At 37.3% G+C, this 24,994-nt stretch overlaps 2 protein-coding genes and 1 long non-coding RNA gene across 3 annotated transcripts; 2 read left to right on the plus strand and 1 right to left on the minus strand.

The window, feature by feature from the left end:
* The first annotated feature begins 7,754 nt into the window (after positions 1-7,754).
* On the plus strand, positions 7,755-13,353 carry LOC306860285 (cadherin-4-like). The gene is made up of 10 exons (XM_079401903.1): positions 7,755-7,920; positions 8,877-8,999; positions 9,135-9,281; positions 9,364-9,487; positions 9,584-9,762; positions 10,785-10,916; positions 11,106-11,325; positions 11,414-11,626; positions 12,191-12,316; positions 12,539-13,353. The coding sequence occupies exons 1-9, from the start codon at positions 7,825-7,827 to the stop codon at positions 12,301-12,303; spliced, it is 1,347 nt and encodes a 448-aa protein (XP_079258029.1). The 5' UTR covers positions 7,755-7,824; the 3' UTR covers positions 12,304-12,316; positions 12,539-13,353.
* A 3,328-nt stretch (positions 13,354-16,681) lies between these two features.
* On the plus strand, positions 16,682-21,243 carry LOC306860851 (rho-related GTP-binding protein RhoA-C-like). The gene is made up of 5 exons (XM_079402814.1): positions 16,682-16,814; positions 17,136-17,291; positions 17,752-17,872; positions 18,791-18,921; positions 19,815-21,243. Exons 2-5 carry the CDS (start codon positions 17,136-17,138, stop codon positions 19,974-19,976), a joined length of 570 nt encoding a protein of 189 aa, XP_079258940.1. The 5' UTR covers positions 16,682-16,814; the 3' UTR covers positions 19,977-21,243.
* LOC306860853 lies at positions 20,691-23,106 on the minus strand. Its single transcript, XR_013783419.1, has 3 exons — positions 22,999-23,106; positions 22,754-22,820; positions 20,691-21,991 (listed from the first exon to the last, which is right to left on the minus strand). It is a non-coding gene; the product is annotated as an uncharacterized lncRNA (long non-coding RNA).
* Positions 23,107-24,994: the final 1,888 nt, after the last annotated feature.

A 24,994-nucleotide genomic window follows, 5' to 3' on the forward strand; every position in this document is an offset into this window, starting at 1 on the left:
CTGACTCACTTCAGGTCTGAAAGTCTCAACTAATGAGCGGATGAGTTGAATTGGGTATTTTAGATGAGGGAGACAGTGCTAGGGTGCCTCAGGACAGTTTTTAAAACCATTTCAGAGACATGTACTTAAATGTGACGCATATATAACATAGGCTATTGCATGCATGCACACAGTTTAAGGCAGCTTTAATCGCCTTTTTGGTAACTTCATGCCTTAACTGACGGCATAACTACGACATTGCATGCATGTAGTTTCTTTCGCTGTATGATATGAAATGATATAGGCTACAGCGCGCACCGGCACCTTTGTGCGTGAAGAGTGCGCGCTACGAGCACAGTATCCTCCCTCACCTCGGACAGTCTGATCACCTTTCTTTGTTTCTCACCCCGAAGTATTCACCCCTCATCAACCGTGTGAAGCCATCAGTGAAGACCATCAAAGTGTGGCCAATGGGAGCAGAGTCTGTACTTCAGGACAAGTTTCAACACACGGACTGGAGTATGTTTGCTTCTCAGGCTGCCAGTGGCTCTCACACGGACATTGACATCTATACCACCTCTGTACTGGACTACATCAATACCTCCATTGACAGTGTCACAACAGAGAAACAGATCACAACGTACCCTAATCAGAAGCCATGGATGAACAAGGAAGTGCGGCTCTTGCTTAAAGCCCGCAACACTGCTTTCAGATCAGATGACGCTCAGGCCTACAGCATATCCAGGGCTAACCTGAAGAGGGGCATCAAGAAGGCCAAGCACTGCTACAAGCTAAAGGTAGAGGAGCATTTTTCCAACTCTGACCTCCGGCACATGTGGCAGAGTTGGAAAAATCACTCGTACTGCGTCGCTAGACGCTATGGGGAAAAACTCCTTTTTCTCCGAGGACTGAAGACTTTTTAATCACGCAGTGTGGCTGCACGGCCATTGGTTCGTGCAGTAATACAAAAACGAACCAATGGCTTGTCAGCGGTGCTGCACGAGCCTATGGCGACAAAGCCCGCCAGAAGGGGTGGGGCCATCTGGCTATATAAGGGGGCGCTTCGCAATAGGAAATCAGATCAATTCTCCTTCAGCAACGACTTCTCTTCGCTGATCTCAGGACTCCAGACGCTCGCCGTTGACACGCCTTGCTAGAGCCCTGCATTTCGGCCCGGGCCCGACGGGCCCCGACTTTTTTACGCCTCTATCAGTATTAAAAGAGTTTTTGTTTTCAATTTTTTTTATTTCGTTAAGTGATAATTTAAAGCTTTCTATAGATATATTTATCATGTCTGTGAGGCATGTATTCGCTCAGCTTCGGTTCATTTTTGTGAAGCGCTCCTGTTTAAGACGGCAGAAAGCGCATCATGTTTGTTTTCTTTGTTTTATAAAAGAACTACCTTTTGTTGGTATTGTGAGTGCACACAAATACAAGTAGACCCTTTACAGGTCCGAATGATGTATTACTCTTACCTTTATCAAAAAAAAAAAAAAAGACGGCATAGGCTATTTTAATTTGTTTCCACTGAAAACAATGCAAGTGTTTGCTGGAGCCTCCATGTCCTGCAGAGCGCGTTTTAGCTTCCACTCTCCGCACAAACTGAGATATAGCGCACATTATTATTATAGCGCAGGTTTAACGTTTAAACATTGTTATATACTTGAACTGTTTTAGTATATCTATAGATTTTTATTTTAGGCAAGTCGTGATGATATGAGAAGGCTAAATTGATCAAACATAGGCTATGATCAGCTCATGCCGCTGGCCGCTTGGTCGTTACTTTAAGAAAAAAAAAAAAGGAGCAGATTTGCGGAGCAATTCACCGCGGCTCAGAAGTCATCCCAGGCCATGCGACACTTCCTGCCGCAAGGCAACTCACCACTAGTGTTGCTTTCGTCAACGAAAATTATGACAAAATATCGTCGTCAACGCACCTTTATCGCGTGACGAAAACGAGACGAGAAGAAAATGCTGGTCATTTGACGATGATGATAAATAAATGTATAATGCAATATTGTTGACGAATAAAAACGAGACTAAATGTGGTTTACAAAATAAAAACTATGCTAAAATGTCTCTTCATTTTCATTGACTAAATGAAGACAAAACAAAGTCAGTTGTTTAAAAAAAAATGTATGGCATGGCACCCATATCTCATACTTAAGTAAAATGACAGAGTTTTACACATATAGTTAATAGACTACACTATTAGTCTACTTTGCCCATCACCCAATATAGATCAAACAGGCTAATATAATCTATAAAGGTGCAAGACGCATTTACTTACACATATTTGAGAATCGAGATATTGGATGTTTTTGTATTTTCTAGTTTGGAGAACAGACACAGTCTCTATAGAGCAGGGGTTTTCAAACCTGTCCTGGAGGACCCCCCTGCCCTCCACATTTTATATGTCTCCCTCATCTCACACACCTGATTCCACTCATCAGCTCATTAGAAGAGACTGCAAGAACTAAATTGGGTATGTCTGATTAGGGAGACATACAAAATGTGCAGGGCAGGGGTCCATGCTATAGAGTGATACCTAAGTGAAAGAGTCTCTATGTGCTGAGAATAAACAGATTAAATGGTCTATAGCAGTGGTCTCAAACTCAATTCCTGGAGGGCCACAGCTCTGCAGAGTTTAGCTCCAACCAGCTCCAACTCACACCTGTTTCTAGTAATCCTGAAGACCTTGATTAGCTGGATCAGGTGTGTTTGATTAGAGTTGGAGCAAAACTGTGGCCCTCCAGGAATTGCGTTTGAGACCAGTGGCCTATAGGATGCCATAAAGTAAATTTACTGTGATTATATTCTGTCGTCATTTACTAACCCTCATGTCATTCCAAACCGGTATGACTTTCTGGTATGAAGATATTTTGTAGGATGCTGGTAATGGTAACTAAAACATTCTGGTTATGCTTGACCTCTATTGTACTGTAAAAAAAAAACTAAATTCCAAAGCAAATCAAATTATCTTCTTTTATGTTCCACAGAAAATAATTCATACAGGAAAGACATTAGAGTGTGACAATTGTGACATTTAGGAGTACAACAGTAACATCTGTAAAGACTTAACAACTACTGTAAAGACTGTTATTTATATTTCTTATTTTTTAAGTTCATAAAATATATTTGAAGAAATTTGCTAAAATTATGCTTTGTAATTGCCATTTTGAAATTTACCATAATTCTTGCAAAAAAGTCACACAGTTCAACTGTAGTAGGCCTATTAGTAAGATCATGGTATGTGTTTCCAAAATAAATAATAATACATTTTTTAGTTGTAGTAAAAATAGTAGTAAACAATTCTCTGTTGTTCTATTAACAATTTAATTTCTATTAACCAATATTTAATTGAAGTAATAATATCAAGACAAATCTGCTCCAAAACAAGCCCAAGTCTCTGTTGTGGACTCCAGCTTCCACAGAGGCCTTCCACAAACTCAAGACAGCCTTCACCAGTGCACTGCTCTTGGTACATTCTGACACCAGCAAGTCCTTCATTGTGGAGGTTGATGCTTCAACCACTAGGGTATGAACGGTGCTGTCTTAGCAGCAAGGGAACCCTCCCAAACTCTATCCATGTTCCTTCTTCTCCAAGAAGAAGAATTACAATATCGGCAATAGACAACATCTGGACAACAAGCTTCTGCACAAAGAATGGAGGCATTGGTTGGAGGGTGTCCAAGATTCATTAATGATGTTAACTGATCTCAAGAACCTAGAGTATCTTTGGAAAGCCAAAAGACTTCCTGGTCAGGCAAGTTGGGCTTTATTTTTCCCCCATATTAATTTCCTATCATCCAGTCCCCAAAAATATCAAAGCAGATGCTCTTTCCCATCTCCACACTCCTGACGAATCACTGAAAAACCCAAGCCCATCTTGCCATTCACTCTGTTTGTGAACTGTATCCAGTGGTCTCAAGATAAACCCACCTCTTACAATACCTCCAAAGCTGCTTTGTTGGGATGTCTCCAAGATCTCCAGTATGTACCGCATTCCCACCACACTCCACTAATCCCACTCTCAACATTCATCTTTGGGCACTGGTTACCCAGGGGACAAGCCTTGTTGCGTCTGGTGGCCCCACATGGCCAGGAATGTGAGAAGATTTTTATGTGGTTGCTCTGAATGTGCCATCTCGAAGAGCCCACACCATCTTCTAGCAGGCAAGCCCAGCATCTTATTAAGGGTCCTCATGGTGTTGGTGAATGAGAACCTCGAGTTGCAATATGAGTCTGCCACACAAAGAACTTCCTCTTGCTTCAGGTGATCTGTGACCTAAATTGTTCTGTGGCTTACTTAGGCAGGATGTTCTCCAAAGCAATCCTCAGGCTCTCTTGGATCAGAAGATGCCAATAATAGAATAGATGTTGACGTACCTCTGTAAGTTCTCCTGCTTGGATGGAAACCATGGTCGTCCAAAGCTGTACTCTGTATGTATATTCAAACTGGATAGGTGGTAGGGAGTATTGGGTTCAGGTTGATCTCCAAACTGGGCTGAAAAATTGTGCTCTCACCACTGGAGGTGATGTTCATTCGCCCCAAATGTTCAGTTAGGTCAGGGCCCCGCAAAGGCTTAACGCGGTACTGCCCATGAGACATCGGTCCACTGAGCTCATAGTTTGCAAAGCGAGCTGGTGGGTTCGCTATTCTCCTATGTGGTACAGTGGGAGCATCCTTCTTCACTGGATGAGATATCCTTAGCTGCAGCCAATCACTCCTCTGCACTGTAAAAAAAAAAAAAAAAAAAAGTTGAGCCAACTTAAAATTTTAAGGCAACCAGCTTTTTTGAGTTTTCTCAACTTGTTGTTTTAAGTTTATACAACAAAAAGTTGAGAATCTCCTACAAAAATAAGTTGAGAGAATTCAAAAATCTGCTGAAGCTGGTTGCCTCAAAATTTTAAGTTGGCTCAACTTTTTTTTTTTTTTTTACAGTGTGACTTGAAGGACCATGTAAAAAAACTTGGGATGTAAAAATCCTTTCTATTCTTGTTTGGATGGGTTAAACAGCTTGCAGACCCCTTGTTTTGTGGGGCTTATAATAACAGTCCCTGTAATGTTAATGTTTCTGATAAGGAAAAGAGTACCCCTGATGTTTTTATTTTATTTACAGAGTTAAATTTGATAGTTATGTGTTCTAAATTCATGATGGGTTTAATGTATAAAATGTGATTTAAAGCTCAAGTATAGGCAACTGTACAGGGCTCTAGTAGAAGAAAGGTGCAAGCGAGGATTAGAAACAGAACAATAACTGTTTGTGAATGTACGCAGATTCTAGTGTGTGCTGTGAATAAGCACTTCTCTGATGTAGGCTGAGTAAAAGAAAATGATTAAATGAACCCCTAAAGCAGGGGTCGGCAAGTAAGTTTGGCATCGGGCATTAGGATTGAGTAATCCTTCTCTATCAAGCTAGCTAAATATTTTAAACTTGTGAATTCTTGCTAAATATGCAGTAATATTACGGCCGGGTCGTTGGCATGAATTGTACTCGTGATGGAGCGCTCTTGGAGCGAGTGAAAACCACGCCGCTCCGACTTTTAAAAAATCCGCTCCTCGCTCCATTCAAAATCACATCGCTCCACTCGTGCTCAGCTCACATACCCTACTCTGGTTGTAAGTATAGGTTAACTGTTGCTGTCATGACAGATCTATTTCAGAACCGCTATCAGAATAATGTGGCTGCGAGCCAGATATTATTGCTGGCGGGCCACCTGTTGCCGACCATTGCCCTAAAGCTATGCACGCCTGGAACTTCATTCATTTTGGCATGCAACACTCTTATATGAGTCAGCAAAGGAATAGACTAGAAAGCTGCCTAAGACAGTACACTGGAACACTTTTGCAATAGTTTCTAATGTAATAGTCTAGAAAGTTTACAAATACAACTAAGCTTAAAATTGACCATAGACTATTGACTACCTCTAAATAGCATTTGAATACAAATAAACCACCAATAAAACTGGTCCTTTGTTATAGAAGCAGTCCAAGTGATAAACGAATTCTGACTTACAGCAAACATACTTGTAAATGCAATGAATGACATGAATCATTGCAGGTAATGTAATAAAAACAATTACAAATAAGCGAAATAAACAAGGAGGAAACAAAAGTGAACAAAAGGCATGTGAAAAATGCGTATCTATTTTCTAGGTAACTAGTTAAACATTAGCTAAAGAAACTCCATATCTCAATGCCATTTCCATTAAAGTCCTCAAGTGTTTTCACGTGAGCTGCAGGAAATGTAATAATGCAATGCATGCAATCACGGAAAAATAAACGTGTCACAGTCATAAAAGAACTTCATAGTAAAACTCAAATCCCTCACTTGCTCGCTTTTAACTATAGGCTGTTTCTGATCTGTCATTTCCTGCATAACTCTGACAACAGTCATTTCTTCTGAAGCTTCCCCTGTCTCTTACAAAAAACTGATTAGAAATTGGTGCAGTGTGAATGTTTCTTTGTGGAACAGAAGGGACTTAAAAGTAGTCTAGTCCATAAGCAGATATTTAGAATAAGATAAAAACTGAATAAGATAAGAGACTGATAAGGACTCTGACTCTTTGGTCGCACTTTATTTTACGGTCCAATTCTCACTACTATGACTTTTGCCTCAATAAACTGCTAATTTGCTGTTTATTTATAGTTAGTAAGGTTTGGATATATTTGGGTATGGGGTGGGATTCAGGGATCTAAAATATGGTCATGCAGAATAAGGCATTAATAAGCTTTATAAGTACTAAACAGCCAATGTGCTAGTAATATGCATGCTAGTTAATAGTGAAAATCTTACCCTAAATATGTTAATTATTATTTTTTTTTTCCAGTGGCAAAATCAATGTTCCATATATTTGTTGTGCACTGACAAAACAATGTTTATGTTATCGGTGTATATGTTTACTAATTACTACTTTGTTCTGTTTGTCAATTAATAGCCCAGCCAAGTTATAATAGTCTCTTCCATTTTACCTTGTACGATATTAATAGCAATTGTTATGACTATTGTCAGCATTGCTAAACTTATGCAATCTTATTTTAAGACTGTTTTCAACAAGTGAAATGTAAGCCACTTAACTGATCATGAGACATATTTCTTCATTCATTATTTCTTTCTTTCTTTGTTGATTTATTATTATTGTTGTTGAGTGCCTTGAGCCATCAGATTTGCCATTGTTATCAAATCCTAAAATTAATATGATTAACGATGGACAATTTCTCAAAAAGGGATGAACATAAACCTTACCTGTGTAACATCTGTATCTGTAACATCTACATCAGTTTTACATTAGTTCAGCATTATTTACTAATTAGTTCAACATTTTTTACTGAGAGTGCAACTTTCATGCAGTATGTTGTGTTTAGTCAGAAATGGGAAGTGAGGTTTGTTTACTTGGAAGGATATAAATGGGTTCATAAAATATCTGACCTAAAAATGTTATGCTATAGGGAAACAAGCTGAACTCATTCCATAGAATACAACAGTAAATACACTGCCAACAGGTAAACACTCTTTGAACAGAAGGCCTATCTAGTTTGAATCTATGCACAAGTTCATGCATATATCATTCATTTTGACATTTGAAATATGTTTGTCATTTAATTGAAACCAGAACCGGTTTTAGTAGCCTCTCATACTTCTTGTTTTTTTTTCTGTTGTGTTTAAGAATGTCTGGACTCTTGCCAGATTCCTTTATGCATCGTTCCTTAGAAAGCCCAGTAGACAATAGGGTGCTACAGCTATTAAAAATTAATCTGATTCCATGGGTTTCCAGAGAAATGTTGTCAAATCGTCCTCTTTTGGCTCTACTTAAAGGAGCAACACAGCCAGCTTGCTTCACATGCACTTTAAACCACAGCTAAAGCAAGATCCTGAATCTGAGCGACTGATCCCTCTCACTAAAATGAAGACTGTTGCGATAGTTTTCCTTGTTGCAGTAAGTGACAGAATTGATTTTATTTATTTATTTTTGCAGTTTTCAATTTGATGAAAAATTTTGTTGCACATTATTTAAAGGTGTCCTTCTTTCAGTGTAATTACACAATTACAAGTACTGAGCGATTGGTTTAGGATTAGGGTTAGTTGCTTGTAATTACTTGTAATTAATTAGTGCATAATTTACTGTTATTATACTATAATACGTGCATATAACGTGTAATAGGGAGACTGTAACATAAAGTGTTACCAAAACATTTTACTGATTTTGTAAAAATAAAACTAAACCAAACAAAACTATATATTAAAATCACTACTTCTGACTAGTTTTATTATGTTAAGGTAGAGTTTTCTTTTTCTTTGTGTGTGTGTGTTATATTCCACTTTAATTAATGGATATTTACATGTTTTGTCATAAAAAGCAATGGCATTCAGAAAATATTAAGTGTGCAGATAATTTTTATAAACTGGAAATAATAAATAGCTGCAGACATCCAATTTATATAAAGCACAAAATGCACCTATTAAAAAGTTTTCAGACAATTCACATTAAAATAGTGTAAAACATTATTGGTTACAAGTCACATTGGTTGCACTTTAGTTTGGGAACTAATTCTCACTATGAACTAACTATTAACTATGACTTTTGCCTCAATAAACTCATAATTTGCTGCTTATTTATAGTTTGTAAGGTAGTTATTAAGTTTGTGGGGTAGAAAGAAGGGATCTAAAATACAGTCATGCAGAATAAGGCATTAATATGCATAAGTAATAAACATCCAATATGCTAGTAGTATGCTGCTAGTTAATAGTGAGAATTGGTCCTTAAAATAAAGAGTTACCATTGCATTATATCATCCAGAACATGATGGCTAACATGTAAGAACTTGAAATGAATGTACTATTGAGTTTTTAATTGATAAATTGCAATGTTTTGTGTAATAATTTCTTTTACAGAGTGTCTGGATTCAGAGCGCAACCCCATCAAAACTAAACATACGCAAAAAGCGAGCCTGGATTGTGGATTCACTGACCATGGAAGAGGAGCACACTGGTCCTTTCCCATATAAACTGGGAGATGTAGGTTATACTGAAACCTTCAATTGGCCACTTTATAGCAGAATATCAACTGATTCAATTCAAAGCAATGTATGTCTTTGCATGAGCACAGAGTTCTGAGTTTGAATCATTTTGAATGTTTCCATCCTTTTTTAGTTAAACATTGAGAAGAAAGTTATCGAAGAGTACTCCATTCATGGACAGGGCATCGACAAAGATCCCAAAGGAATTCTCTCTGTGGACAGAAACGGATCAGTTTACGCTCATGGAAAAGTTGACTATGAGGAGTACCAGAAACTGAGAGTAAGTCCTACTCGTAAGCAGTGACTAAGTTAAATGAGTATTTTGAGTAGTTAATACTGACTGTTATTTTGTTGACTTGCAGATCACTCTTTCTAAAAAACAAACAATAGTTGCTGTGGACATCGATATTCTGGATGTTAACGACCACACTCCTGTTTTTAATCGGGATGTGTATGAAATCGCAGTAGATGAATCAACACAACAAGGTACGACTCAAATATACAAAACTGGTTTAAACCGGCTGGTATCCAGGTGAAAGAGCAACATTTCACCCGATCCGCTTTGTATTGTTTTAACCAAAGGTAAGCCTCTGGTCACAATGCTGGCAACTGACAACGACCAGTCTGGCACAGCGAACGCTCAGTTCACGCTGAGAATCGTCTCAGTGTCTCCCTCTGCCTCCAGTGCCGACTTCTTCATTCAGCAAAGAAAAGGAGAGCAGACAGGAACCATATCTTTCAAGGGATACCTTGATTATGAGGTAACATACACACATCCTGAAGTCCTTCGTCAATTTTATACTGCAAATATAATTTATTATTTAACATTATAATTAGAACTTTTTCAACATCCATTTATAATTGACAAATAAATAGTGTTATTAGTATTGTATATGGGACAACGGCATTATTATTAATTTATTTAAAACACACACATTCACACATAAATTAGAATACATCTTGTATGTTGAGCATGTTATTATTTCAATATTAAAATTAATTTTGATAATGTTTTGTTGGCAAAATGAAAAAATGTCAAAGTGATACAATTAATTCGTTTTTTTTTTATATTTTATACGTTTATTTTTATTTTATTGATTTTTTTAAATGAGAAAACTGTTTCGCTGGTAATGATTATTTGAAAAACCTCATAAAAACATAACAAAGAAAAGATCTACAATAAAATGAAAGGCCTCTATTAAAGACCTATGGTCAATAAATGTCATAATAATATTTATTTAGTGAGATTTAAATATTTCACTATATGTGAAAAATAAATATTTTTACCTTAAACATATATTAAAAACCTTTTTTTTTTTTTTAAATGATGATATGTACACTTATTCAAGGTAAATCTATTATTATTTTTTTAATTAATGGTTATACCAGAACATATTATTAGAGCTATTAAATGTAAATGCTTCCTGAAACTGAACACACAGAATACATTCCCAAGAACTTGACAGACATGTTTTTCTTTTCCTTTGCTTTGTCATGCAGAATCTTATTTGGCATTTTGTCTTTTCCTGTCCCAGAAACTAGTTTTTAACAATGTATTAGTAATCTATACATTCTTAGTAAATCAGGTACACTACCCAGTCAATCGTTTGCGCACATTTCATTGGGTATTAAAACTATTTACCACATTTTAGCATAAACCCCAATCTCATTTAGTATTAGTTCATATCAGGAGTTTTTATGCATGCTTTCTAGCTTTGTCGATCAAAAGTTCAAAGATCATCTGACACAGATATTCAACTTTGCTGTTCCTTTGTCAATGCAGGAGGCCCAAAAATACACTATTCTGGTTGAAGCAAAGGATCATGGGGAGAAGATGCAGCTCTCCAGCACAAGCACAGTGATACTGAATATCATCGACAAACACGACCATCCATCAGAATTCACAAGGAAAACAGTAAGTAAACAGAGTGTAAACTTGTTTCCGTCCTCAGAGCTTTCAGTTGTTGTTATTTCAGTTGAGTAATGCTGATTGGATTGTTTTCGATGAGGGTTATATGCCTCTATCACTGAGTTGAGACTGATGTTGAACACTAGAGGAAACTCCAGATGCGCATTAATGTCATTTCCATCATTGTTTATCCAGAAAGATGCTAGTGACTCCTCAGTATTGAAGAAGATGAAACAAGTGGGTGTAATGGACAGAATGAAGTCTGGACGAGTGCTGGAGGCCAACAAACTGGTCATGTGTCTATCTGAGGAGATGACTGACATTACAGCTCTCAGCCCAGCCATGTACAGCCCACCATTACACTTCGAGCTGACTGGAGACGTCCAGGGGAAATGGAGGCTTCTGTCTGACTATGGTAATAGAATAAATCATCTTTTTAACACTGTAATAGCTAACAAGTGTACTTGTTTCCTCTTTAATTCCATTTTTTGTTTTTCTCCCAGGTACATCTGTGAGGCTGATCAAAGAGAGCGGCGTACATGCCGGCAATCATCAACTCACCCTTAAAATCTCTGACAGCCAGGGCCAGTATTCAGTCCAGACCCTTTCGCTGCTTGTGTGCAACTGTGATGTTTCTGCAAACTGCAAAGAGCCAGAAATAAAGATGAACGTCACAGTCATCGCTCTCATAATCATCAGCATCCCGATACTGCTGGGTAAGAGCTTGATTTCATATCAAGCACAATCCTGGGTTTCCCATTCACTTTGAGGCGTTGGCAGAAATGCTTGTTTGGGTCATCCAAATATTATATTCTGCAAGCTGCCTCTGCATTATATTACTGGAGGATGCATTTTAATATCAAGAATATATCAAATAAATTGTAAATTGTATATGAATCAGTATACACTACTAACCAAAAGTTTGGGTCGGTTTAAATTAATTGCTGCATTAAATTAATTAATAAATTAATAGTTTCCAACAGAAATCAGAAATATTTCTTGAGCAGCAAATCTGATTTCTGAAGGATCACGTGAAAAATTCATGATCACAGGAATAAATTGCATATCTAAATATATTCATATAGAAAACTGTTATTATATATCATAATAATATTTCACAAGATGACTGTTTTTACAGTAATAATATATTTTACTGTAATGTATTTGATCAAATAAATGCAGCCTTGGTGAGACATCTCACCGACCTCAAACTTTTGAACCATCATTTCTGAAGTCGTGTATCTAATAATTTTGTGTGTGTGTGTGATTTAAAACAAAAGGTATCCTGTTGACGGTGTGTTGTCTGATCACATCAAAGAAACCTGCAAAGCAACGCACGCTTTCAGTGGAGGGATCAGAGCAATTTCTCAGTCCTGACATTAAACCATGCTGAACGTGATTGCATGGTAAGCATTATTTAGCAGTTTTATTCATTAGAATCATCCAGCACCAATTTCAGCTGTTTTAGTAGTATTTGTTATTTAAATATCCTTGATATGATGTTTTACGATTATGTAAATTAAAGGGTCTATTAAACAGCTAGATCTAGATCCAGTCACAATTTCTGCTGCAAATTATGCAACATGTTAAAAACCTAGCGGCTCAGACTAATGTCCTCTATTATCCAGGCCGCAGCGTTACTTGATGAGCTCCTCGAGCCAGAGCTGGAACACAAACGCTGACAAACTTCAGTCATGTCACTGGATGTGCGGTGAAAATATGAAAGACATCAGAAAATGATTTTGATGAATGCACTAAATGACAGACTGCTTGCTTTTATGCTGTGAATTAAAAGGAAGGACTGCTTTGATTGTTTTAAATGTACAGTCATGCTTGCTTTTATGCTGTGAATTAAAAAGAAGGTCAGCTTTGATTGTTTTAAATGTACAGTCATACAGTTTGATTAATTGATGATTAATTCTGCTTTATGTGCATGGTGTGAATGAATATGTAAGTGTCATTTGATTATATCAGCTCTTGCAAATGTGAAATCATTCATAAACAACCCTTACCGCATGCTAAGACTGGGTAGGTGATACTGTACAGAGTTATGCTTACACTGGTATATTTATAGTTTTTATATGAAGGAATTTCTTTTTATAATTGAGAGATTGTTTGTGTTTTGTGATGATTGTATTTGTGTATATATATATTGTAAATTGTAATTTATTTATTGTGGTCAAATAAAAGGAAATAAAAATTATCTGTTACTTATCTATTTTTAAGGTTACACAATATTTTAAGGTGTCCTTGTTACAGTGTAATTATACATTTAAGTACTGAATAATATTAATTAAATAAACTGTATGGTTAGGGTTAGGATTAAGGTTTGGTTTAGGGTTACTTGCATGTAATTATCCATAATTAATTGTTATTATAATAGTAAGTATATGTAACGTGTAACAAGAACACCTTAAAATAAAGTGTTACCATTTTTAATTACAATCTGTGTTGCTTAAATTGTCCTTACTGGCCTTTGAACCTCCTGGAAGTGGATGTTTCATTGATTTCCACCTGATGGTCTTACACACCCAAAGGAAGAAAAAATAATGTCTTGGTCTTTTCAAATTTGACAGTAAAAGTGCACACATTCATAATGAGATTCATATCAGCAGAAGAGCATCACCCAATCAATATTGGGCACATTCACATTCCCTCTGAGAGACATGATTTGGCAAATTAGACAGAAACCGTTTTTTTATTTAAATCAATCAAATCACTTTTATTGTCACATCACCACAGCACATGTGCCTTGGTGAGTGAAATTCTTGAGAGCGTGCTCCAGACAGTGCAGAAACAATTTACATATAAACATTACCATACATACTTACAGACTTATACAGATGACAATGTGTAATATACACATACATATACTCACACATAGTGGTCTATTAGACATACGTACAGTTATCAATACACATTATACACCATGTACACATTCTACGTTATGTACACATATATACACACAATAATATGCGAAGATGCAGCAAATTATACATAAGCTGGATACGCATATGTCATGGATGTGCATTGAATGGTATCCAGTGGTAGCAAAAAGATTGTTGTATTTGTGCAGTAGTGTACTAGTAGTCCAGTTTGAACTGTATGGAATTAAAGTGCAGTGCATGGTATACTGTAAGGTGGGAGTATGCTGTAGGGTGTATTAGTTCTGACTGTTCATTAGCCTGATAGCCTGAGGAAAAAAAGCTATCCCTCAGTCGGCTAGTGTGGGATCTGATGCTGCGGAGACGTCTTCCTGAGGGCAGCAGACAGAGCAGTCTGTGGGACGGGTGGCTGGAGTCACTGATGATCCTCCGGGCTTTCCTTATACACCGCCTGGCATAGATGTATAAGGAAAGTATGTCATCTGTGAAGTATGTCACTTCTATAGTAAGTATGACATCTGTGAAGTATGTCACTTCACAGATGTCCTGGAGGGAGGGAAGCTCACCTCCAACAATGTGACGGGCAGTTGGCACGACCCTTTGCAGAGCTTTGCGGTTGCCAGCAGTGCTGTTTCCAAACCAGGCGGTGATGCAGCCGGTCAGGATGCTCTCCACAGTGCAGGTGTAGAATGATCTGAGGATGCTGGGGCTCATTCCAAACTTCCTCAGCCGTCTCAGGAAGAAGAGGCGTTGATGTGCCTTCTTCAGCACTGCATCTGTGTGAGCGGACCATGTGAGATCCTCAGTGTAACATAGTCTCATCCCAACTCGTCACATATTGACGCTTGGTTTTTGCGTCGCTTTTTGGCGCTCAAGGTACCCCTTTAGCGTCACTTTTCGACGTGAAGGGAAGGTAATTTTTTTAAATAGGAAACACTTAGCGTATTTTAATCATTTTTAAATAAATTATGCCAGTACTTGCATCTGCCTCCTATATCTTGCGTTTTCTTCACAGATGGTAGGTTTAGGGGCAGGGGTTGGGTAAGTCATATTAAATAAAACTATTTTGACTGTTTACATTGAAAAATCACACCCCTACATATATGCAATAATGGCAACCTTATTATGACGATCAAATTCCCAATTTCACGTTAGCATATCGACGCCGAAAAGTTACACTAAAGGGGTACCTTCCCTTCATGTCGAAAAGTGACGCTAAAGGGGTACCTTGAGCATCAAAAAGCGACGCAAAAACCAAGCGTCAATATGTGATGAGTTGGGATGAGACCGGGTTGCTCAGTGATGTGAACGCCGAGGAATTTAAAGCTGTTTACAGGTGTCATGTCGATTGTGATGGGTGTGTGTTCTCTGCTCTGTCTCCTGAAATCCACCACCAGCTCCCTGGTCTTGTCGATGTTGAGTGAGAGGTGGTTCTCTTGACACCATTTAGTCAGGGTTCTCACCTCCTCTCTGTAGGCCGTCTCATCATTGTCAGCGATCAAGCCTATCACCGTTGTGTCATCAGCAAATTTGAGGATGACATTGGAGCTGTGTGTTGCTGTACAGTCATGTGTGTACAGGGAGTACAGGAGTGGGCTGAGGACGGAGCCCTGAGGAGCACCAGTGTTGAGGGTCAGCAGGGATGAAGTGTTGTTGCCCATTCTGACCACTTGATATCTGCCTGTCAGGAAGTCCAGTTCAGATTCTGTCAGCAGGAGTAAAAAATGCCATGTAACACAAGATAACACTGCTACTTTAACTAGCTTAATTATGAGGAATGTGTAAGACACATGACTGCTGTAAGTTGATCAACAATGCATGCATGTCTGTCTAGTACTTTGGCTTGTTTAAGATGCATTTTTAGCAAAGTTGTTAAACTAGTGAGATATAAATAATACACAAACATTCTTCACAATTAGTTGCTTCTTCAGCTTTGAGCATTTTAGCAAAGTGGAATTTTTAGTCAACTTTAGAAAATTAAATTTAAGCTTTTATTGTCATTTAACCTTGTGTGTATATGAGGAAGCAAAATTCTCAACAGGTCTGCTGCTTATTTTACACAAGGCTATTTTGAATTTATTCTGAGATGGAAATTACATTATAAACATTTGTGGAATGAATAAACTCTTTTTTCTTATCTGGACTCATTTCAAAGCTAGAATTTTATGCAGGCCTATGATAAACACACGTAAATATTATTTTAATACTGTAGTGTAATTCAACAAATATGCACTATTTAGAAAACAAAACATTCAGGATCACAAGTGATATTTACCTTGATATATATATATATATATATATATATATATATATATACACTGTAAAAAAAAAAAAAAAAAAAGTTGAGCCAACTTAAAAATTTAAGGCAACCAGCTTCAGCAGATTTTTGAGTTTTCTCAAATTGTTGTTTTAAGTTTAGACAACAAAAAGTTAAGAATCTCCTACAAAAATAAGTTGAGAGAACTAAAAAATCTCAAAAAAGCTCAACTTTTTTTTTTTTTTTTACAGTGTATATATATATATTAATATATATATATATATATATATATATTTTTTTTTTTTTTTTTTTTTTTTTTTTCAATCAGTTTTATTAGGGGCAAAATTGTTGCTTGTGATTTAAATGGTGAATAAATATTTACGTAAACCATTTGTACACAATGATCTTGTTTAAATTATCATGTTTTTCAATGTTTTGGGATGGAATTTGATTTATGACTGAAAGTCTAGGTCAAAGGTAACACAATAAATAAGGAAGGGAGGCCTCTGGTTCCAAGTTTTTAAAGTGACTTTAATTTAACAAAAAAAAAAAACAAGTAAAAATCTGCATGACTTGACATGACTTACAGTAGTAGAGTATGAGAGAGCAATGATGGGCGGGTGTTTCGTGGCAGTATGAAGATGGGCGGACTCTAAACCAGCAGGAAGAGACAGGAGAGCACATACTTCCTCGAAGCACAACAACAATAAAACTTTAAATGATTTCAAATACATACATTTATCGAGAAGATCATCAAGTTTGGTGAGGAAGCATTTTTACTGCTTTATGGGTTTATATATATATATATATATATATATTACTGTACTGTAACTTCTGGTCAAATGATACTTCCGCAGCTGTGTTTCCGGTTCATGTTGAAAAGATTCACAGAACACATCTATCTATCGATCTATCTGACAGTATAATGTAAATGACAGTATAATCTAAATTTGAATCTGTCATGTAAACTTTGTATTTCTTCCCTTTTAAAGCTGTTTTTTCACTCCTGGACCGTTTCTTAAAATGCTTCAGATCTATAAAGCTCTTTTTGCTTATCCTTTGTCTTATCTTTCTCCTCTGCAGATGGCTGCCATTCATAAGAAACTGGTGATAGTGGGTGAGGAAGCCTGTGGAAAGACCTGTTTGCTTATTGTTTTTAGTAAAGATCAGTTTCCTGAAGTCTACGTGCCGACAGTTTTTGAGAGCTATGTTGCAGACATTGAGGTCGATGGAAAACAGGTATGAAAGCACACAGTTGGAAAAATAAATATGCAATCATTTTCACTGATATGCACCAAGAAAACAATGAATGCTTTGTAATAAAGTGCAATATTTACTTAAATGCACAAGTATTTTTTACAAAAAATAGTTTAATAAGTGAAAAGTGGAACTGTGCTTTGGGTGACGATAAACCATCATCTGTTTCATTTAACACACATTTTCTACTGATTGAAAAGATTTGATTGAACTTACCAACTTTAAAGCTGCTAAAGTTGAAATTTAGCATTGGGAATGTGCATGCCAAAATACATCACCAGAAGAATATTCAGCATTCTGTCCTGCCCCATTGCATAGGTGTGGTTCCACTGGTGTGAGTTATACATAATGCACTTTTATAAGTGAGGCCACAATTGGGATTGTTGTTTTGTTATTTGTCTGAAATAGTTTAGCACATTGACCAATATCTCTCTTCTTACAGGTAGAGCTTGCCTTATTGGATACGTCTGGACAGAAGGACTATGAACGGCTAAGACCAATCTCCTATCCTCAAACAGATGTCCTTCTTATGTGCTTTTCCATCGACAGTCCTGATAGCTTGGGTAAGACGTCCTCGTAAACAATTAGATATTTCTAGCCCAATCATCACACTTTAACTCTAAATGTTGAAAAACGATACCATATTTTCAAGATTAAAGTCGGCATGAGATGAAAATGAAATGGATCTATTTTCTAAATGCATGTTATTGATCTTATTGTGAACGATTCACCTGCGCACATTTCTTGTTTTTTTTTTATGTTTGACCTCATAAATTATCAAAATACCATACCATAACTCAATTTTCTGGTGAAATGGCAATAATTTAGTCTGCTTAATCCTCTACTTCCCAAAATCCAATCAACAACCGATGGATTAATCTAAGATTAATGTCTTATTTTTAATCTACTTCTGTGATAATTAACTATAACTGGATGTACATCACAGTACGAAAGAAAAGGTCTGCCAATATTTAAGTTTCATCTCAATTTTTAAGTCAACATGAAATAAAAATTCACCCCGTCTGTTTTCTTATACTTTACTATTGTATAACACTTCAGTTTTATCACCACCTTAAGTGTATTTCTCAGTGGTAAAACCAGTCAGCTAAGAATAAATACAATTTTCTATTCAACTGAATCATGAAACCTTCACTTGTGCTCTAAATACAATGCTTTCACATCAAAGTTAAAGATGCAGCAATTTAGCTACCATGTTTTCAAGATCGATCGGGTTTTCATCAGGTCTTTACATCAAAACCTAAACAGACATGCACACTGAACTGAGCTGAGGTAACAGGCAAAGATTCAGGTGCTCAGTCTCAGTTTTTATTAACTTTCTCAAACAAAAATATATATACCAATTAACTCAGTTTAAACAATATAAGATGATTTACTCTAAGCCATTAAATACTTGTCATAATTTAAAAATGATTTGAAATATGGTTAATAAAATTAGCACTCTCTCCTTTAATCCATCACAGAGAATATTCCAGAAAAGTGGACACCAGAGTTGAAGCATTTCTGTCCGAATGTTCCCATCATCCTCGTTGGTAGCAAAAAGGATCTCCGAGATGATGAGCACACAGGAAGGGAACTTGCCAAAATGAAACAGGCAGGGCCTTTTTACTTAGTAAAATCTGATTCTTAAAGGAATAGGTCATCCAGAAATGAACATTAGCTGAAAATGTACTCGCCCTCAGGCCATCAAAGATGTTGATGAGTTTGTTTCTTCATCGGAACAGATTTGGAGAAATGTAGCATTACATCAGGATCCTCTGCAGTGAATGGGTGCCGTCAGAATGAGCGTCAGCTGATTAAAACATCCCTGGTATCCCAAAGTCTGTGCTTATATTGCTTTCAATTGAGAAATATTTTACTCTGAAGCAACGGTTTAACAAGATGTTCACAAGATGTTAATTGATGGACTGGAGTGGTGTGGTGTGGATTATTGTGATGTTTTTATCAGCTGTTTGGACTCTCATTCTGACGGCACCCATTCACTGCAGAGCATCCATTGGTGAGCAAGTGATGTAATGAAACATTTCTACAAATCTGTTCTGATAAACAAACGGTCATCTGCATTTTGGATGGCCTGAGGAGGAGTAAATTGTAGCAAATTTTCATTTTTGGGTGAATTATTCCTTTAAACGCTGCAAAATGTCCAAGCTGCTCTTTTCCATTTAAGTGGTTGGTAATTTCTACTGTCAAACTCCAGTCAGTTGATCAGCCTCTAAACTATGTGGTTTATAACAAACAGTTATTTTATAATATTTGGGGGAGTTTTTTAGAGCTGGACAGTATAAATAACATCCATTTTCATTGTAAGCTTAGGTATTCTGGGTAACATTTTTGTCTTTTTAATGGAAGATCGAACAAATGTGATGAATCTATTTGAATAGTCCTATATGAATGAAAATGTTCTTATTTTAGGTGAACTATTCCTTTGAGATTGGGTAGCCACTTGTAGACATGCCTGTTATATCTTTGAAATATTTCTTCACTCAGGAGCCTGTGAAGCCAGAGGAGGGGCGAGACATGGCCAACCGAATCAACGCCTTTGGTTATTTAGAATGCTCAGCCAAGACAAAAGATGGTGTGAGAGAGGTGTTTGAGATGGCCGCCAGGGCTGCGCTGCAAGCGAAGAAACAGGGCAAAAAGACTGGCTGAAACCTGTAGAAGAGGGGATGTCAGTTAACAGCCCAGGAGACGTCAGAGCAGGAAGGGAGGAGCCTAGCATTCATGTCCTAGTGCAGTCGGCGTATCAGACTGATACTAGGACATCATGTCGGACAAACCACGAGAGACCAACGGAAAGACCCCAGAAACAAGTTGGGAACAAGATGACGTGATTTCCTGTCGTCACAAAGTTTGGGCTTAAGAGCTTTCTGGTCGCATCAAGCAAAAAAAGATAACATTTCTAAAAAGGACTCTATACCTGGGATATTTGATGTTATTCTTCTCCTCCCACTCTTTAGTCCTGAACAAAAAAGGTCTTTAATAAGCGTCCTGCCTGCCTGCAGAAATAAAATTAAGAAAATCAGATTTGAAAAGTCATTTTTTTCCATTCACTCAAATTCCTACTCCTTGTGTTTCCCAAAGGGGTACTACTTACTCAATACTGCACAGTGTACTGTACACTATATAGTGAGTGAAACAGTAGTATGCTATATTGTTGTCATGTAATGCCACTATGGCTGCATATGGAGAGTAGAATGTCCGGATTTTGAAAATGTAAGCTAAAAGTACCTGGATGACCTGTTTCCAGTAAGACTCTGAAGTCCACATCTGATGGACACCTTACTGTCCCATGAGGCCACGGGAGAGGAGTTGGATTACACCTTAATTGATGTTGGTAGTAGGTCACATGACAATGACAACATGACGAATGTAGTATGCCCGGATTATATTCATACTATATATATAGAGCATACATTTTAATGATCACAAAGTAATAATAATTACATTTATATGTATAGCACTTTTCATACAATTGCAACTCAAATTCTGTACGGGAGCTAAAAAAGCATTGACAATACAATTTTGCAAACTAAGCGATCACTTGTTCAAAAGAAGTACCTACTAAGAATGCGATTATGGATGCAGCCTAACACGGTTCATTCTGTGCCGTGTGCTTCGTTGTATACTGCACAGTTTGGGAAATGCTTGTTGTAGGTCTTCAGTAGCTGGCATACAAAATATTGCATACTACTCAGAGCATATGAACATAGCCAAAATATTGCAAGTAGGGCTCGCTGCAGCCTGTGGTGGACATCCAACCCCGCCCACATCCAAGTGTGACGTCACAAGCCACGCCCATACCAAAAGAGTCACGTCACCTCTTGTGATTCCCCGGGAAACCCGGAAGTAATGTTATGGTGAAGCAATTTACAGCTTTTCGGGGATCTAAATAAAATAATGTGGCCCTTCGTTTTACTAATACACGTTTTTGTATTTCTTTAAAGGATGTCTAAGCTAAAATGGCACAACTTAAATCTAATATATTTAATATGTCTAATGTACAGAGCTGATGTCATCATCACAACAGCCTGTAAAACACTTGCATTGGTTGATTAAATTAGGCTAATTGTAATAAAAAAAACTCTACACCTTACCTTATTCAGATATGTAATGATATAAACTCTAATTTATTACTATCGATTTTAAACTACCTAAGCCACCTTTTAGATTTATCAAATTTAAAGGGTGCAATTAGATTTTGTTATTGTTAAAGTCACAACACATTGTTATAATTTATAATTGTCATTTAATATTCTAAAGCTGTGTTGTTCCACTTATCATCAATTGTTAATATATGAATGATAGGACTGACAGTTCTCCATTTGCAGTAGGATACACATACATGTGCTAAACAGAGATTGCTTGCTTTGACAGATTATAACAAGTAACATGGCATTGACATTCAGGCCTTGTTCATCAACAAAACTTCATCTGAAGTGTGTCCAGGTCTTCCACATATTTAAAGATGAATAAAAAGACATCTCTTGATTCATCCGATTCGACCCCAGGTAGTCTTTGACGGCATTTTGTTGATTTTTACTGTCCATCTGGAGTAAAGCAGACCCTTTCACCTCCCCACAGAATAACTCACAGTGACTCTGTATCCAGCACAACACTGGGCCAATGTCTCTTACATACTTCCACTTTATGTCCTCTCGGCACTCCTGTTAAAAATACAGAATATATGTGTGTTGGTCCACTAAATATTTATAAATAGTATTTACCATATCATATCATATGTATGTGAGTGAGTGTTTTTGTGTGTGTGTGTGTGTGGTAAGTACATATCTGTGAGTCGGTGAGATGAGTGTTATAAATAAATTGCACATTAACTCAATATTCATTATATGTTGAATCAGTGCACTAATAAATATATAGTGCACAGATTTTTTTATGACATAAAATGAACTAACTGAATGTGCAAATCCTTTTTTTATAATAGCTACATAACACTCTTACCTACTCATACACACTCTATCCCTCTCACATATGTATTTACCTCTCCCCACACGCATGATATTTTTAATGACACTGATCACAGAACCCTTGCACAGTATCTTGGTTGAGGAACCACATCATTTCACTTTCTTGATGGATAACACACTGTGACGAGCGTCCCGATTGCTCATCAGCGTTGCCCTGGAGACGAAGAGGAAACACCTGCACCTCCTCATCACGGCGGATCGGCCACACCTGGGGCTCGTTTGCCCGCGGCCAGATAAGCCGTGCGAGGCTGCACAACAGGGAGAGACATCTCCGAAGAAGCTGAAATGCATGCTGCTCTTCTTGATTTCAGAGCCCAGCGATTGACCGATCCTGCCCTGCCCCGCCCCGAGCACCGCACCGACGCGCCGCACTAGGGAGGAAATCACACCACGAAGAGCACCGCCGCACCTCAGCCACACCTTTTCAACCGACACCCTCACCTTGTTAAATAAATCCACCCTCCGGGGTATTTATTTTGAGCTCTCCTTGTTGCGTGATTCTTCCCACCTGCCACAACACACACGCATACATAATTATGTTAGTGATATCTAATGACTGTGTACAGTTGAAAACACATAAGCATGCTGAACTGTTTTTACATGCACACAAACGACGCACACATTCAAGTTGTCAACATTTTAAGTCTTCGTAAAGACAAAAGATATTTTGTTTTTTTTTAACTTACCAACACAGCAAACTTCTTTTTAGCGGTTTGCAAACAATTAGACTTATCGTCTTGTCGATGCTTTTTCCTCTTTCAAAATAATGTGACGTATTTGGACACGTCATGGATGTGGGCGGGGTTGGATGTCCACCGCAGGCTGCATCGAGATGCTCGATTGTGTTGTTTCAGTCCTCCTCCGAGTCCATACTTTAGTGTTGAATACTGTGAAACTCAGCACAAGGGGGCGCTTGTAAGCTCGCTTCTGGAACCTGAGATGATAAATGGGACAACCTACAGCAGAGCTGCCCAATCCTGTTTCTGGAGATGAACCTACCTGCAGAGTTCAGCTCCAGCTGTCTGTAATCAAGTGCTCCTGAAGATCATAATTAGTTGGAGCTGACCACAAGTGTGTGTAGAACTTTTGTTATTTGGTGGGACACACTTATAACATACAGTGGGGATCGAAAGTTTTGGGCACTTAATGCATCGTGTTTCCTTCAGGAACATCAGTGAATGTTTGAACCTTTTTTAATTGTTGTGTTTGAGTCCCTCAATCATCCTCAGCATGAAAAGGTGGATCTCAAAATCATACAGTCACTGCTGGAAAGGGTTCAAATATGCAAAATATGCTGGGAAACTGAAGAATCTGCAGGACCTGGAGGATTTTTCTGAAGAACAGTGCTCAGTTTAACTGTTCAGAACAAACAAGGGACTCATGAAGAACCATCACAAAACAAAAAAACAGTCGTAGATCATCCAGGTAACCACACACAGTATTAAGAACCAAGGGTTCCCAAACTTTTGAATGGGGTTATTTTAATAATTCCAGCTATTTTTTTGTCTTGTGGACTATATGTAAACATCTTTTATGGAAAACATCTTACTCAGGACAGTACTAAATAAAAAATAACATGCATTGTATATGATCTCTCTTATTTTGTTAAAATTATCCACATTTTCACAGATTCTGCAAGGGGTTCACAAACTTTTGCATGCCACTGTATAGTGTTGCAAAACTCCAAGTAATCATATTTTTATTTATTCATTTCGTACATGTACTTTGCACTTTAATATAAACATAGTTTCAGAAGTCCCTACATATAAAGCACAATTTATTTGTGTTTCTTCAAATTATATGACAGAAATCAGTTGCAAACATCTCTGGACCAATAAAATGTGCACTTTATGATTTACTATCAGTTTATATGTAATATCTTTAATAATATTTAACTTGCACTGGAAAGTAGTTTTCTAAAGACTGGGTTGGGGAAAAAACAAGTGTTGTGATTCTTTTATTTATCTTTTAATTGTGTAGTTTGTAAGTCAGTGTAGGACCAGTTGCGTTCAGCAGTTGTGAGTTCAAGTGTTCGATGAACTGAGTGACATTTTCAGATTTTTTAGTTTAGCAGGAGATTATCCCCCGGCTTCACAGACAAGGTTTAAGCCTAGTCCTAGACTCAAATGTAAATCTGAGCTGTTTCATCTGAAAGAAACTTGACTGATCTTAAAATATGTCAGTGCCTTTGTTTTGTCTCAAGATGCACACCAGTAATGTTTTTTTCTAAGTACGTTTAAACAAATTACTTAAATGTCCTAATTGAACTATGGCCTAATCCTGAATTATTTTAAGACCTGTCTATGAAACCGGGCCTATGTAACTTTAACAGACAATGTTTTGGTGTCTTAAGAAAGTTAAGAGCATGTCTTTACATATTTTTAAAAAAGCATTGAAATATAGCCTAGCACTTGATCTGTGAAGAATAATAGTGGGCAATGTATTAGTATTGTGTCCAAACTACACAGAAAAAAATAAGACTTGCAGTGAACCTCAGTATTCACCGTGAAGACTCTGTTTCCACAAAAAATGACCACAGAGATGAGGCAGTTACTAAAACTTTAATCAGAGACACCAGTTCTAAAATGTGATGCTTAAACCTGGACAGATGATCTTCAACATCTAATCACTTAACTTGAATATTATCAAACCACTGTGGACAGTTTTGAAGAAATGAGTGAG

This window comes from Barbus barbus (assembly GCF_936440315.1).
Source record: "Barbus barbus genome assembly, chromosome: 41".
NCBI classification, from domain to species: Eukaryota; Metazoa; Chordata; class Actinopteri; order Cypriniformes; family Cyprinidae; genus Barbus; species Barbus barbus.

Excerpts from the sequence above, each read along its gene's own strand:
- LOC306860285 (XM_079401903.1), top strand. The coding sequence starts at position 7,825 with ATGCACTTTAAACCACAGCTAAAGCAAGATCCTGAATCTGAGCGACTG. Across the intron at positions 10,917-11,105 it reads CAGAATTCACAAGGAAAACA|AAAGATGCTAGTGACTCCTC; the intron begins GTAAGTAAACAG and ends TTGTTTATCCAG. Across the intron at positions 11,627-12,190 it reads CAGCATCCCGATACTGCTGG|GTATCCTGTTGACGGTGTGT; the intron begins GTAAGAGCTTGA and ends TTAAAACAAAAG.
- LOC306860851 (XM_079402814.1), top strand. The coding sequence starts at position 17,136 with ATGGCTGCCATTCATAAGAAACTGGTGATAGTGGGTGAGGAAGCCTGT. Across the intron at positions 17,873-18,790 it reads CGACAGTCCTGATAGCTTGG|AGAATATTCCAGAAAAGTGG; the intron begins GTAAGACGTCCT and ends AATCCATCACAG. Across the intron at positions 18,922-19,814 it reads AACTTGCCAAAATGAAACAG|GAGCCTGTGAAGCCAGAGGA; the intron begins GCAGGGCCTTTT and ends TTCTTCACTCAG.